Genomic DNA, 17,015 nt, shown 5'->3' with positions numbered 1-17,015 from the left:
ACTGCATCCTTTGCTTTCAAGCCTGTGGCAGCAACAGAGTAAAAATCTGTGTTCCAAAGCACGCCAATTGTTGCCAAAACCCTGCACTGCAAATTAAATTTGCTTCACGTTAATGAAAGTGATTCTTCGTACCAGTGACTGGTTTATCATTAGCTTATAATTGTGTTAATTAGAAATAACATCTCTGACCTTCTCTTACCTTCAGCTTAATGCCATGATTTCCATCAGTATAAAAGCTTGGTATGTAAGCATAGGTCTACTCACGAGCAGTTCACACACATGTGTGGAACGAAGCAGGACTGAGAACAGAGGAGACTGTTAAAACTCCACAGTTTAGCAATCAATAAAAACTCCATGAGATGCACCTCTGTATACACATCAGCTCCTGAGCTTAGCAGATGAGCAAACGGGACTATGAAAGGATATTTAACTATAATAGAAACTAAATACACTGGTGAAAAAAACCCTACCTGGCCTAAGGCTTCTCTGTCATCTATCTCAAAACTGATTTTTGGGACTCATTTCTTTGGACAGCACACAGAAGAGTCCTGCACACGATATAGGATGTGGCAAAACAACATCTTGAGTGGGAAAGAACTGATTTACTTACATTGTGTTTCAACAGGACAACAGCTTGCAAGCACACCCTTCCTGTCCACCTACCACATAACATTAGCGGGAAACTACATGCGAGAGTTAGAAATAGCGACAACTGATAGTACCTGCCTTACAATGCTGCTTGGGTAACAGCAAAGAAGTATGAGAGCTGTAGGAATTTTTCTTTTTGTACCTGCTGTCAGTTGAGTGAAATCTACCATTTAGAAAATAATTGCTGGTTAAAAAAAAATACACACACAACAACAAACAACAGAAGTCAATTATATACTTCAAATTTTTCTACACACAAATGTGAGCTAATGAAGAAAAGCAACACTTCAATAAATATTTAGATTAATGCTAAAGCTTCTCATACAGAGTTACACTTGTTATTCTATGTCATTGTTTTTGGTAAACTTACCTTCTTTCTGGTGTAAAGTTTTAGACAGCCATTTACTGGTATCTTCGATGGCCATAACTGGTATTACACACCTCTTCCCATCACATCTGCAGCAATATGTTTGCTGAACTGTAAGTAGCAGCCAATTAAAAGCATTAATACATAAACTATTTGGATCAAAAGCACTCCGATCTGATTACTGCTCAAGTCATAGGCTACAGTGATTAGGTAACTGAGCTTACATTTTAATAAGAAACACTTTTTTCAGTATAAAAATTCCTGACTTCAGATATATTTTGTTGTAAATGTCCTATTCAAGACTGTAAGTCTTTGCCAATGTTCATTCAAGAACACTGGAACGAAGATGTAGGGCAATTCTTGTATGCTTAGACGGAAGAAGGTTAAAGTCAGTCCTACTGCAGGAGTCCAAATAGACAGTCTATAGCTCTGGACTGGGAAAACCACTGCAAGCACTCCCAAGGAATATCTGCAGCGTAGTTTGGAGGGAGCCAGGTGGTCTGCAATGTTATGAATTCAGTAGCCATTTTCTCAAATGTGGGAAGGGTTGAGATAGCGAGAGCAAAACCCTGCGAGAGCAAAACCCTACTCTAATCCCTAAAGCTTCTATATTTGATAGCTCAGGAAGGCACTGGATGGAACCCACGTTAAGGTTCCTTCATATTGAGAAGGAAATGCAACTAAATGAAAACCTGGGGGATGCTTGATGGTGTAGCTAAGCCATGCTCAGCATCCCTTTTGATGCAGGTCAGCTTTGACCAGGAGTAACAGCCAGCTATGCATACTGTCAGCAAAGCTTCAGAAGGAAAGATGGCAAACAGTCCTTTGTGATTTTAATTACTGATAGTACCTGTGATTTGTGAAAATGCAAAAGAGGATGAAAAATATCACCAATTCCCAACATGTAAAACTTACGAGAAGTTTGGGAAGTAAGAAACTAGTGTTAAAAGATACTTCCAATCCCAGACGTGCAGTCTATATAATCAGTATCATACTTGGACTGCACAGAGGTTGCAGCAAGCTGTCATAAACATTAACTTGCAAAACTTCGAAGCATAAGAAGTTTTTCAAGAATGAAATAAAAAGGCAGATGAAGCTGACAGGTAGAAGGTATGTACTATCTCTGAAAAGGGACAGGGAGCGAGGAGATAGGCAGTTATAAGGATGCTCAGAGCTGCGAATTCTCACCTTCATGCAGAGGCAGCCTTTAACACCACAAGCAGAAACATGCAGCAAAGAGGAAAAAGCTGCCCACCTTTAAAAAACTAGCTAAAAATTTAGCCACTTCGTTTTGAAGTGACTAGTGAAAACAGGTCCTGTTCCTGGAAGCAACATTCAGGGACTGCATATCTAGTCATGTCCCATGGATTCCTGTGCTGCACTACCTCTGCTTCCAATCTTTTCTGAAGCATTGCTATGCTGCCCAAGTTGAAGATGGTCCCACAGTTCATAATGTACACATTTATGGAGCATGAACACCTCAAAGCCTGTGAGAGTGAGCAGAAACCTAAAAGCATCTGTCATGTGGTAAGAGCTGCATTTCCTGTGCATTTATGGGTCTGAAGTATAGCATCAGTGCAGCTAAAAATCAGCTGAATGGGGAAAAAGAAATCATACACTGTAATACTTTAACTGTCTCTGAATACACAATTCTTCACATCCCAGCAACAGTATCTATAAAAGACAAAAGAAAAGCCACACTCCAGGTCAGCCCTTCTAGTTCAGTGTCCTATCCTTGATACATCAAAAAAAAGGCATGCAAGAAACTCAACAGCTGTTAAAAACCTCCCTCCTGAGGGAAGCATCTCTATTGTTTATGCCATCAGCACAAGGGTTTATACCATTGTCAACCAGGGTTGGTTCCCCACCACCACACTATTTCTTCTATATAGTCCTTCTCTCCAACTCTCCCCTTTCTTTTCCTTCTCTTCTCAAGGCCTCTGCATCCTCCCAGGGAGCAGAGATAACCAAAATGTCTCATGATGTTTTCTTTCAGCAGACATAAAAGCAGCAGCCAGGAGGGAAGGGTGCCATATGCTTGTGTGTAGCACTGCCCTTCAAGCAGGATTATCCTGTTCTAAGTCAGCCTGGCTGAGGGTTTACCACTTAGTTTCCAATACTGCCCTACAAGGAACAGGAGCTAGTCAAGGGAATGCTGCAGCTCTGAAGGGCTAAGGCCCAGACCCAAAAACTTCTTTTTGACCACCATTTTTAAAGGAACAAAAAAAAAAAACTAACGCTAAGGACTGCTGGGAATGCAGTTCTCATGGAAGGGTGAGCTACTGTCACATGCATGGCTTGTACACATTTCTCTAAGCAAAGTTTATATTTAGGGAACACAAAAACAACACTCTGCTAGAAATGCGTATGAGATGACATTTTATTATTATGCACAATTCATATCATTCACAGCTTACTGGTCTGTAGTCCCAGAATGTAGAGGATATGTACAAAAGCAAACTTAAATGACTTTGCACTGGCAATGAAAATAAATCACATTTTAATGTTAAATCACACTATTCATTGCATCTCAGTAGACATAGAGGGTATAGAATAAACAATCATAATTCTCATATATTGAGAGCTCAAGGGTCTTCCACCCACATTTCCTGACTTACATCTAAGCTGAAGTCAAAAATCCACAAAGCAACAAAAAAGCAAGAGAGGAAGGAAAAGGGAGAAAGAAGTACACAGCTGAAACAGCCACAGGTTTCAAACTTGCACAGATATTGCTCTTTTCTTTTTCTTCCTTTTTTAAACTCATCAGCCTTTGAAAAGAAATACATAGTATCACCAACAACTGTGTAGTTTTACATATCAAGTCACACTTCAGCTCTTATTTTAAGAAGTTGGAAGAAAGCCAACAGAACTGAAATTTACTTAAATATAGTCACTTAGTATTTTATGACTTTCTTGAATTACTAACAGATTAAACATTTCAGTCTTTAAAGCTATTCATTCCAATGATATTTCTTTGGTAGAAAAGTAATGAAATAATCAGAAAAGAACAGCAAAGACAGCTGAGTAGCTAACAATACAGTGTTTTAGTTTGCATGTATTAACAACACTGATTTTGCATATTTTTATCACAGCTTTGTTGTTTTGTCAGGTGTTTGGTTTTTTTTTTATGGTAAAACAACAGAAAGTCTAGTTGTTTCACAGAAGGTTCTTAAGGGAATAATGCCACAGTCTTTAAGTACATACTTCAGTGAGGTTTCACCACTCTGCATCTCCAATGGCTTTTGCAAAAACATGGTCTTTACCCTCAAAGGACATCACTCCATCTTTTAAGTAGAACTTCCATTTGTTCTTACTTCGATGTATCTGATGAAAAAAATAAATCAATGCCTCCCGCAAATATATATTAGACCATCTATTTTAAAAAGAGTGTTTAAGCACAACTTGGTTTACAAACCTTGTTTATCTTTTAAAATGCTGATAGCCCAAAACATGTGAAACACTGCCACTGAACACACTACAAATATTCAATAGAGATAGCAGATTTCAGTTGTTTATAATGAATTCCCTGCCCTCTCAAAGGAACAGCCTCCTGAATCTTTGCACACACACACACTGCCACCTCCCCCCACACCCCCAAAAAAAAAAAAAAAAAAAAGGCAAAAGGTAGCTGTGTGACAGCTCAACACCAGCAGGAAAACAAGACAATAACGGAGCAATTTCATGAGCGTATCAGTCCCAAAACATATTGCACCTTGCAAACAAGTATGGCTTATCTGCAGTGCGGCGGTTTCCTTCTCCCATACACATTGCAAAGCAGTACTGTGTGCACGAAGACATTAGGATAAGGCTAAAAGCAGGAAAACTTCGCTTAAAAGCAAATATTGCCATACAAAACAAGGAGAAAGAATTTGCATATTGTTTCTTTTTAAAGGTCTTCAAAACGATCTATACTGCAGAAAGCTTTTGTTTAATACTAAAAGAAGGAATTTTAAACAACTCTAGAAAACTCCTTGGATTCTAAGCATCAGCCTATTTTCAAGTCCAGAACAAAAAAGGAGGGAAAAAACAAAAGGAACAAGATCGTAATTTTGCTGACAACATTCTTTTATAGGTAATGAGGTAATTTCATAGATAACTATTTCCATCTACTTTCTGCTAGGCCTACATGCTTTATTAAATCTATATAGGGAAGGGGAAAGTTAACATCTTCTCCCAACTTCTGTAACTGTTAATTTCTAATAAAATCTGATCTTAAATTTCCTGTAAGACATGTCCAATGCTGAACTTCCTATTGTTCTCTAAAAATCTTCAATGAATTTTTCAGCTTATTACAGACAAAACTTGCTGCAGATAACAATATCCACTACCTATAGCATCCGTAACATTAAACTGAGTTACAAACCTTCAAAACTTTGTGTACCTTTTCAATACAATACAGACACCGTGGCTTAATTTCAGATGCATTTTCTACATACATCCCTATAACTACATTTTCCAAATTAGCTGGTTTCAGAAACACTCAAATCTGTTACACTTGAGTAAAGACAGTTTTCTTAGCAGCTCACAGTTTCCTAAAACAAAGACACTGTTAAGGCAAGCCTAACAGAACACACACAAAAAAATTATCACTAGTCCATTTTGAAAGAATAAAAGCCAAGACACATTCTTAAGCAAACTATAGACATATTTTTCCATATTTGTTTCAAAATAAAATACGCACTTTGTTATGTCAACTTTTAAAACTACTGGCATATAAGTGTCCAAAACCATACCAGTTAGAAGTACTTAATTTAATCTTCAAGAGTTCAAAATAAGGCTGAATTTTAAACATTAAAATGAAGGATGACAAAATGGCCCTTAACAACTGTTTCGGTTTTTCAGACACAACAGGATTCTGGTAGAAAAATCTCCCAGTAAGCACTTCAAAGAAAAAATGTAAAACAAAGTACACACACTCCTCTTCCTGTTACCCATTTCAAAAGTCTTAATTCATGGCTGAAAATGCATACATACATCCATGGAGCCATTGATATTACTTAAAAGTTAAGGAAATGCATAAGCTTTTGCAGCTTTACAAATCTTAATTTTGCGAGATTTGGTCCCCTTCCTTTTCCTTTAATAGGCCACTATGAACCTGTTGATTATACTCATTTCAGAAAACAGCAGGTAAGTCTTCAGACTATTGTCAACTAAACATGTAATTTAAACACTCAATTATTACAGCATTAGATTTCCTTTAAAAGGCACTGACAGTAGACCAGACATGGATTTGCTGAAGATATTTAGAATGATTAACGAACAAAGATAAACCTATATACTGTACCTTGTCATACTGACAAACTATCACATTGTCAGTGTCAAACAAGTCTGGAGTGTCCTGCTCACTGACATCATCACCAGAATTTAGGGGGTCCTAGAGATTAAAATTGTATTTTATACATTCTTTCAGAATAACACTGAACATACTTGACATTAAACATACCTAGAACAATGAAGGCTACCATTGCAAAAATAAAGACCTAGAGGCTATGAAGACAGTGTTGCACAAAGCCGTTTATAAGCATCTTTACATACTTGTGTTATCAAAAACAAAAACACAAGTCAAAAAGCAAGACTGCTGAACTGACAAAGCTGACCCCAGTAACTGGAACATTAATCAAATTACTGGTGTTTATTTGAAGTCCAGATGCTACAAGTTGATTCTCTTATGAATCTCTAGGATACAAAATTGCATACCTTTAAAAGCCTTTTCCTGGGAAACATACGTACTTCTAACACATTGTTCTCTTCTCTGTCTAATCCCCTGTGGTCCTTCAGAAGAAAGAGATACCTAAATTCGTACCCCAATCTTACTTAAGTAAAAAGCAGAACTCCTTTCTACTGAGGCCAGGGTTTTACCATAGAACTTTAATTCTGGTAATTAAGTATTATAGTTCATCCAGTAAACAAATTACTTCTCAACAACTCTTTCATTTGTCCACACTCCTTATAATGAGCATGCTCTCGAGTAATTTCTCAGCAGTACCTCCTATCTCAAGAGTTATGTAACTAAACTATGCATTTGCTGCCTTAAACTTACCAGGAATTGTTCTGGGTCCAAAAATTCAACAATCAAGATAAATACACTATTGTAATGTGTTTCATAAGGCTTAAAAGTAAATTACCTCCTCAACTATATCTATTTGGGGCTCTTCATTATCACCACCACTGCTGCTAGACTCCGTGTTTGAAATACTGTTGCATTCTTCATCGTCTTCCTCATCCTCTAGAACTTTTAGATCCTCTGATTCAATAATACCAATGAATTCATTCTCTTCCGCATCTTTTGTATGTGGTATTTCTTCCTTGGGAGAAACATCACTAGTACCATCTAGCTGAATTATGCCTTCAATGTCACGGCAGATATCCTTCTCTGATCGCAAGTTAAATTCCATCTGCTCAGTACGTTCCATCTGACAGGAATAAAAGAGACAGAGACAGCTTGTGAATTAACAACACATAGCTTTCATCGTTCAGTACAAAGCCTGAGATTTTTGTTTAATAAAGCAAAACGACTGCTGTACTAAAATGAGAGTTTCAATTCCTGGCCTACTTCTAAACCCTGAGTACATTTGCAAATCTTGTTCTTACACCTAACCTTAAATGGAATCCACGCCAAATATTCCTCAGCAATATAGAAAGACATTTTCTTAGACTTTTCTTTAAATGCTATTGTACTCAAACAACTTTTTAAGAATAAGACGATTGAGTGGGCCTTTAGAATTTCTGTTGCAAAGCAAACTGCAAAAACAAAACAAAAAAAGAAAAAAGGGAAACCAGTTACTCCCCTGCCCCCAAGAATAGCATTTTTCATTTTTTAATTGAAAGTCAAGATGAACTCAACCCTCTCCTTCAACTCAATCAAAATTCTTTGGCTATAAAAGATATAAAAAGCTGAGAGACAGTAAATATTTCAGTAGTTCAAGTTGCTGTTCATAAAAGCACTAGAATTCCTAAACAGAGCATTCACAGGAGCATAAAAGGGCTTTAAGCTTTCAACCATCTTCAGCTCCTCATTAAATCTTTATTGTAGCACTTAATTCACATCCACACACACTTTCTAGTTCAAGAAAATCACACTTTGTTTTGACCTTCCATTCTCACTACAGACCATCTTCATTGTCCTGCCATCAAAGTTCAGATGAGCAACATAACGTGCTTCCTATTTACAGTCATTTGTCATTACTGTCATTAAATTTGCATTCAATAAATTTGCCTCAATCATATATAAGCACTACAACTCAAAGTCAGCAAGCCAGCCTGAACTTAAAACATCTGCAAATAATTTCTGGAACAAAAATTAGATGAGGTCAGGAAAGTGGCCTGTTAATTAAAATCCTTCAAGTTTTCCACACAGCTCTAGCTGAGTTCTAGTTTGTTCAGGAATTTTCCCCAAGGAAACACATTTCCTTCCAGCAGATTTTTACTGATCAAATCTGATTTTTTATACTCAGTATGCATTCTCAATGCAAGTCAAATCCTCTTCACACATTACAAGTTAAAACCAATCCCAGCTGTTACCACAAAAGCAAATTTGCCCACAACTGGCCAATATCCATATGCAGATCCAGTGTCAGAATGACACGGAAGTTCTCAAAGGGTCGTTCATGTCTGCTCAGTCGCAAAAAAAATCTATTATCCCCCAAAATAGTCAATAAGTCTAAAAATACATTATATCTATCCATTACACTTTTAGCATTTTTTAGATTGGAATTCTCTTCAATCCCAGTATTTCAGCAATATTTGTGACAAATTCTTAAAGTAAAAACAAGCAGTCAGCTACTGCTATTCAAAACAAGCTCAAGAATGAACTTCAAAAGGATAATAATTTTTATTATTATAATTTAGAGGTGCTACTTGTCACTTACAGATGTGTTTGATCACATCTCTTATGACACTTCAAGCAACCATCTCCAACGGATGTATTTTCACCAGCTGAGAAATTAAAGGTCTTACCTTGTCAGAGGAAGCAATGCTGTCCTCATCTTTCCGAACAGCGTTATCCAAACTTTTGCCCATGAAAATCAGGTCAATGATGTCATCAGACACCTGCTGTTGTACCAACTCCTGAGACTCAATGTCTAACTGTCCCTCCACATCCAGCAGTACACTGCTCGAGTTGTTTGCCAAGGATTCAGCAGGAGAAAACCCTTCAGAGGATTCTGGAGTAAACACAGCTGTGTGAAGACTGCCATGCTGGGATTTTTCTGTTGAGTCTGCATGCTGATTCAACACTGCACTAGGTGCAAGTTGCTGCTCACTCACAGAAGGCTGCTGGACCAATGTAGTATTGGCAGAGTTCTCCAGGTGTTTTTTTCCCATGACCACAGTCTGTTGGACAGCAGTCTCCTGGGGTTGCAATGTTTTAGCAGCTGCCTGGGCAGAAGATGCATTTGCCTGTGCAACACTGGCAATGTTGGCTTGCAGAACTGAAGGTTGCCCAAGGGGCTGAAGTATCTGCTGAACAGGAGGATGTAGAATACTTGCATCTCCTGGGGGCTGTGTAACCATAACAGGCACATTTACCTTATAAAGGTGCCCTACAAAAAGAAGGGTTAAAAATTGCTTCAGTGGGTTAACCTACAGGTTCTTCCAGGCCACTGTTACCACTAATAACCAATAGCAAACACTCCAGCAAACTATGAGAAACAGGATGTTTACAAAGCAGTACTTTGCACAGTTTCAGCCTTTGAAAATGAAGTGTTCAGAGGCTTTCTGAGTCAAAGCTTCCACCCAGACCATCATATTTAATACCCCTTTTTGGTTTTGGCCTCCACAATACCCTGTGGCAGTAAGTTCAGTAATTTAATTACATACTGGATTTAAAAAACACACATTCACACACACACTGTCACTGATACCAGCCTATAGCTCTCAAAACCTTCGAAATTGTACCTGAAATAGATACCTAGTGACATTAGTTCTCATCAAAGAACAGCTATTTGAAGAAAGAGTCAATCTACGACTGAAATAAGCCTTCCACTCATCACAGCCTAAACAGTACAAGCGCATTTTTGTACAAGCAGTACAGGCAGTTTTATCAGCAAAAGAGCATGAGCAAAAAGGTTAATGGATGGTTGGCTTTTATTTGAATCAGAAACCAATTTGATTCTGAAGCACCAGAATGTCTTCACCTTTTTAAAACATGTAAGATTGTCCGTCATGTAGGAGGAGATACCTATGTCTGGACTGACAAAAGAACACATTTGCAAGCAGTTGTAAAATAAAAAAATGGTATCACCTGGTAGCCCATGTTAACTGATGTTGCAAGCGTACACAACTGGCACACTAACTAATCAATGTAATTGCTTCCCCCATGCAGCAATTGCAAACACAAAGTACAAAGGAAGAAGAGGATAACTGGCTCTACCCACCTATACTTTAACTTCACATTTGTTTTATCTACTGTGCTCAGGACCATCTACAGTCAATGCACTGTAACATTTTACATCTCCTCTTTAATCTTACCAGATGCTGTCTGTAGTGTCACTCCAGCAGGTACATGTACAGGATAAGCAACACCCGTAGGGAGAGTAAGAGTTGCACCCGCTCGTGAAGCACCCTAGATACACAAGAGCTTTATTAAGAAATAGTGCATACTTTATCTCCTAGGGCCCAAGATGTCACCCTAACATACCCGGACAAAACATGAATGAGGGCCTTTTTGTGATCACCTTTATTGACAAGTTGCTTCAGATTTTTGAGATTTAGACAGATAAAGAGTATTTTGTATTGACCAGATAATGACTTGCCCTAAGCGTTTCCTATTTTCCCATTATCACCTCCTCTTTTCATTAACAGAACACTATTCTGTACCCCCTTGATGTACACAGCATCCAGAAAGGTATTTTTCCACTCAGAGCCACTTTTACCTACGCTTATGCATTACTCTACAGAGCACAGACTCCTTGCCTAGGTCTATGAAGCCACTTCACATTCTCTTTTTCTCCTGGAAAGCAAAGAGCTGAATATAAGGCTCCCTTTCAACTAGCTGTTCCGGGGAAATCCAAATTTTAAATCAGGAAACTTGCATGTTACACAAACATCTTCCCAATATTATATTTCAGCTTGGCAAGCTAGTTAGCTTGAGGCTCAGGAGGCACTCAATAAGTTCATCAGGCTCTGACAATTAATAGGACCTCCCCAAACAAATTTTGCCATGCCCAGAGTACAGAACCTGTCAACTCTAAAACCACTTATTTTCTTCAGGATGATTTCTATCCCTCACAGATAGTGCTGCTCCCAGCTTCACTAGTGCTAGCATTCCCAACTATGCATTATTTTAACACCCAGTAATAAAAAAAACCCAAACAAACAAACAAAAAAAAACCAACCCACACACAATCTGTAGATGTGCGTTTCCACTACATTTCCATCCTACGGGCTAAATACGTGCAGACGTGTCTTCCGAGACACTTCTGGCTGTACCGCTTGCAAAACCAACTGGTAGATCCCCATCCTTTTTCACTGCTCAAACAGAAGCAGCAGAGTTACAGCTCTCCCTCTGCAGACTCTTAATTTTTGTATAGTTTTCATCAAAAAAAAGAAAAAAAAGGCTAGAAGAAACAACACTGAGTTTCTTTAGCTGTTGACTCTCTCTCAGCGGGACTCCTGCTCCCTTGCCTACTATACCATATTGGACAGACAAAACTGTCATGAGAAATGCTACCTTTTCAGTCCCTAAATGCTGCCCTAAAGCATCCATATTTACTACTACTACTCCCCTTAAGCCTATTAACAACTGACAAACATAATCATTTAGAATTCAGAATAATCAAAATGGAAATAAAATGTCACTACACCTACATACCAGGTCTGCGGCCATGAAATGCTGAAAACCTCTACCAGTTGGGATAACTAAAGAAGCTATAAAAAAAAAAAAAAGGCACTTTACAAAAAACATTAATTTCTCAGATAGTTATCTTTCAGTAATTTACAGCAAGCACCGCTGAAACTAAAGCAATCTACCTTCAGTTCATACTCATTAGATCAACAAAAAAGTGAGCACATCTAGATAAGCCTCTTAAACATACTTCCATTTATGTTGCTTCAAACTTATGCTGTACTCAGAGGGGAAGAGTTATACCCTGTATTTATAAAGTGTACATTTTGCTAAAAACTGGTCTTGGAGATTTTTTTTTTTTCATCTTTAGAAATATTTCTATTTAATTATTTGATCTGTTTAAGTTGCACTGTAAAAATTAAGCATGCAATTCCTATTTATTACATCACTAGGACAGATGTGCAATGCTACCATTTTAACATGACAAAGAACATACATGTAAAATGTATTGCCTTGTCAACATGAAGAAAATGTGCAAGTATTTTTCTGCACCAGAGCAAATCCAATGATGCTACTAGTAAGACCAGTAGGGTGAGATTTTCAAAAGCATTTCATACCAACTTCAGTGGGAGAACATAAGCCAAAGGGAAAACTTTCACAGGCTTCAAGAAGCAAACAATGTAGGTAGCCCTAACTGCTTTGTAAATCTCTAGCCATAGGTCAATTCAAATCCCATTAAAAAAAAAAAAAAATCACTGGCTTCAACAGATTGTTTTGCCCAGTATTGCCCTTCCAAAAATTAGGAGTAACAAGGTAAAGCTCATTAAACATAAAGCCTCCAACAGCAAACAAATCCAAAAGTATATTCCCTTTAACCACCTGGAATAAATAAAATATCTTCCTCCAAAACCAGTCCATTCAACTATGAAGATTGTAAGAAAAACAGATGAAGAATGCCTGACCAACCTTGAAGTGCCCTACAACACAGATTTTCATTAAGTTACCTCGTATGTTTTTTGCCCTTTGTCAAAATCCAAAGGTCCTAATGGCCTCCCACACTGGGAGAAGCCTCAGCTGAGCATTATACTCTACACAACATTACCACAGTGGTCAGCTGGACTTAATTGAGAAGAATACGTCCTGATGTCAGAGTCTGTGTGTAAGTCAAGTACTTCTCTGCAACCAGAATACTGCTTTTAGGAAAACTAACTGAAAGACAAACCAACCCCCTAAAAAACCCTCCCGCTCTTCTGCTTGAGCAAGGGATTACATTTTAACAAATGCAGAACCAGATTAAACTCCAACATGACAGCAGAGATGCATGGCACAAACATGCCATATAACCTCAGCACACATCATGCCATGCATTAGAAAGGGAAGTGAAAGCTTAACCCTACTGATAAATTTGCAATTGAAGGGCTATGCTTCAGACTGCAGACAAGAAGGCTAAAATTCGCTTCACATTTTGCTACTGGAAATAAGCAGCAGATCAAGAGCATGTAGATATAACTGCATTAGGTTATCAAAGTTTAATTTGTCCTTTATTAGTCAAATTCCGCTTTCACATAATTACAGTTCTCCATCATGCTAGATATATACAGAAGCATCGTAAACCATGATTACTGCAGCACCTTCAAGTCTTCCAAAAAGATTCTTGAATTACTGAGCTATTCTCAAATTGCATCTGCCATGTTCAACAACATCTGACCTGCTGAAGCCTGCAGAACACGGTGAAAATTGTGCGGCAACTGCAGGGTAAACTGTGAAGAATGGTGGCTATGTCTGAAGAAGCCTTCTGTTGCTTTAGACTGCATCACCTTGGTTTCCCAAAGCTGCAGAAAGATTATTATTAAGGTCAAAAGATATCAGCTTTAAAAACAAACCACATCTAAAATTATAATCAGGTATTCCTAGTTTTTCCAAGAATAAACTGATTCTATCCAACAAACGTGGTAACGATCGCTTCTGAATGTCGACTTCCAGCAGCCCGACACATCACTCACAGGATATTTATAATTCTAAGTTAGGGCAAAAGTTTGTGCATTATGGAGGGCAAAAAAACAGAGAGGTACATCACCTCAAAAGAAAAAAAGTACACAACTTCTATTAATGCAGGGGAACCCAACAAACCTGCTTTAAGTCTTTCAGAACCTGTTCCTCTAAACCCTCTTCTGCAAAGAGTTGCCGCACACCTTCGATCACATCTTCGATAATGGACTTGTATAGTTTAGGCTACATTAAAAAAATACATTTTTTTTCAAGTTAAGATAAGCATTAAGTCATTTGAAATGATAGCACAAAGTCTAATCTCACTGCATAAACTACTGTTACAAACTGAACAGCATGAAGAGATCAGTGTAATAAACTGAATACTCTGTCAAGTGCAAAGATCTGCAAGTCCAATCATTCTTTTACATCTGACATCCCTGGGAATGGACATCCATGGAAAAATACTGGATTTGAGCCTCAAATTATTGGTTTCTGTGGGCTATGCTTAAGAAATGCTTAAGAAAATCCTACAAACTTTACAAAAACAATTGCTGTGATGTACTTTCAAACAAGCATGTCTAAAATGTTAATTTAAAACTGATGTTTACTGCTCAGTATCATTCTAGTGTCATCGCCCCTAACTTAAAGGGCAACCAACAATAGGAGCTACTAAAAATTAGATCTGCCAATTCTATCAGAAGCATAATGTTAAGCAACTTGCAAGAAATAACAGAGATTTTTTTTTTTCTTTCTTTGTGGTAGTAGTCTGATGCTGTATAGTAGTTTAGCTATGGAAATTTTAACACTACAGTTATCAATATATATCATTCATCTTATATTACAATATGACTCCAACACAACATTTTATTCCTTCTTCTGCCCGTGTCAGTGATTAAATCCTAATCCTCCAGTCAAACCTGGACAACAGACACACATAATCTTCAAAATTCATCCATTCAGACGCAAATGTAAGATAAGAAGCTTTTATCTAGTTAAAGCTTATTAAAATTGACTGTCATTACCACCACAATAGCCTACACAAAGTGAAAGATGAAGTTGAGATTTTCAGGAAACCTTAGACGTTAACATTCTGGGATATTAATTTACATATTTCTAACTCAACATCAAATTAATATGTTACTGCTCTAAAGTTGTTCTAAACTGCAGACAATAAACAATGTTTTAAAAAACCCTCGAAGTTATTAAGAAAGAACAAGTCACACTTTTTGCAAAAAGCTATCAGCACAACACAGCACCACTTTAAAACAACCATACTCATGTATGATTTCTTATGGTAGGTTAGAGATCTCCAAGAATTCCACCAGCCCATTTCAAAATACTAGGAAGATGAGGAAAAAAAATTGACTCTTGTACCAATACACTAAAAGATGTTGACTAGCCTGTATGTCAAATGCTTTGCCTTCATTGTTATTCCAGAAGAGAAACTGAATTTAAATCTTTGAACAGGCCTATTCCTCTCCCCAGGATTGCCAAGCTACAGTAAGTATAAATATTTGATACGCTATATGAAAACTGTATATAGCAACTGCAAAATTCAAACACTACATGCTTCCAAATTAGAGGGAAATGGTTAGTGCAGACATTACTGTACTCCAGTTTTATCCCTTTACACACAGGCATGCCTTTGCCAGAACCAGGCCATCCAGACCAGGAACTGCCAGCACCATGAACAAAGAAACTCCAGCTGGCTTTGTATACAGTGCCGTGGTGTGGAGGGACTTATCAACACTCTATTCCAGCAAAGCCAAACGCAAGTTTTAAAGTGAAGCCTCCAAGGCTTCCCTGGGATTACTGTCACCTGGAGGACCATCTGAAGTCCCACGTAAAGCAAGACAGCAGCAGATGAAACCCAGGGGGGGTAAAAGCCTCCATCTTTCTTTCTCCCTGGCACCAGTAAGCTTCACAGCGTCCCTCCGCAGCCTGGAGCTACCCAGTGGCTTACACCGATCCCTGACACGATGCTTTTGCCCACAAAATCCTTTTTTTAACACACCCCAACCCCTCCCCAAAAAAATGGCTTTCGAAGTCACGCCTTGGCTTCCTGCGCCAGGGAAAGGCCAGCGGCTCCTCCCGGGGACCCCGCGGGGCGGCACCGCCTCCCGCCGGGCCCGGGGAGACGGAGGCGATTTCCCCGACCCTCGCCCGGCCCCCATCCCTCCCCGCCGCGCGGAAGGGCAGCCAGACCCCACCGGGCCGTTGGCAGCCCCCAAGCCCGACTACGCGCCGCGGAGGTCGGGACCCGGCACGGCCTCGCCACCTCCGCTGCCCCTCACCACAGGGTTAGCGTGAGCCATGGCAGCGGCCGCCATCAGCCCGCCCGCCCGCCCGCCTTAAGGCGCCGTTGCCTTGGCGACGCGGCCTGCCTTCTGCCGGCCCCGCCCGGGCCCCAGTCTGCCTTCCCCGCTGGGCTCGCTGTTGCCCTCCCTACCCCTGAAACAGCCCAGGCAGTGCCGCGCACTGGGGCGTAACCCAGCGCTGGCTGCCACAGCCGGGTTTCTTCTATCAGCTCCGGAGAGCAGCAAGAGGAAGCGGCAGCTGTGCAAAGCGCAAGGCTGCCGGGGCCCAGTTCGCAGTTCGGGCCCCGAGATCTAGCCTGAAACCTCAGCTTGTGAGCGTGGGCGAAAGGAGGCTTCGCCTGGAGAACCACTATTGCCCCGTGGTGCGAAAATAAACCAAGGAAAGCTGGCTAGAAAAGCATATTATTTTGCACTAATAAACTCGGAAGTCATTATTACCTCATAAACAGGGAGATAGCTGAAGCTACCAGTTAAGTAGCAGCAATATGGTACAACTACTCAAATTATTGCTTATATTCGCAGCAATCTGTTCATATGTTAATACAGAGATTTACCAATTTAGCAGTTACTGATCTGGAAAAATGTTCATTAATCTCATGTATGTAGGAGAATATATACTTAGGTCTTCATACACCACCTGTCTGTACATGGGTTGGTGTTACCCTGATGATTCTGAGAACCTAGAAACATCTTTTCTTTTCCCTTTCTTTTCCCATTTTTAGGTAGCTGTGTAGATACGGTGCTATTTGGCTTGTGAAGAGAAGACTCGCCCATTAAGCTTTAATTTTTCAGGCTGACTTACACATCCTGAAGAATGAAAAGATTTTAATGAAAATACTGACAGACCCTTAATTACGTAGCTAGACTAACACCTACATTGAAAAAGAAGCAACATCCATAATAATATTGT

The 17,015-nt window shown here is 39.2% G+C and overlaps 1 protein-coding gene across 1 annotated transcript; it reads right to left on the bottom strand.

Moving 5' to 3' along the window:
- Positions 1-4,143: 4,143 nt before the first annotated feature.
- Positions 4,144-16,102, bottom strand: GTF2A1L (general transcription factor IIA subunit 1 like; the record flags this gene model as incomplete). The annotated part of the gene is made up of 9 exons (XM_081998484.1): positions 4,144-4,339; positions 6,300-6,389; positions 7,141-7,428; positions 8,972-9,555; positions 10,484-10,577; positions 11,826-11,881; positions 13,507-13,630; positions 13,929-14,030; positions 16,082-16,102. The coding sequence occupies 9 exons, from the start codon at positions 16,100-16,102 to the stop codon at positions 4,232-4,234; spliced, it is 1,467 nt and encodes a 488-aa protein (XP_081854610.1). The 3' UTR covers positions 4,144-4,231.
- Between the last annotated feature and the right edge of the window lie 913 nt (positions 16,103-17,015).

This window comes from Phaethon aethereus (genome assembly GCF_964289735.1).
Source record: "Phaethon aethereus genome assembly, chromosome: 3".
Taxonomy (NCBI): Eukaryota; Metazoa; Chordata; class Aves; order Phaethontiformes; family Phaethontidae; genus Phaethon; species Phaethon aethereus.
Note: the sequence above shows the minus strand (reverse complement) of the source record. Positions and strands in the feature narration are given on the sequence as shown.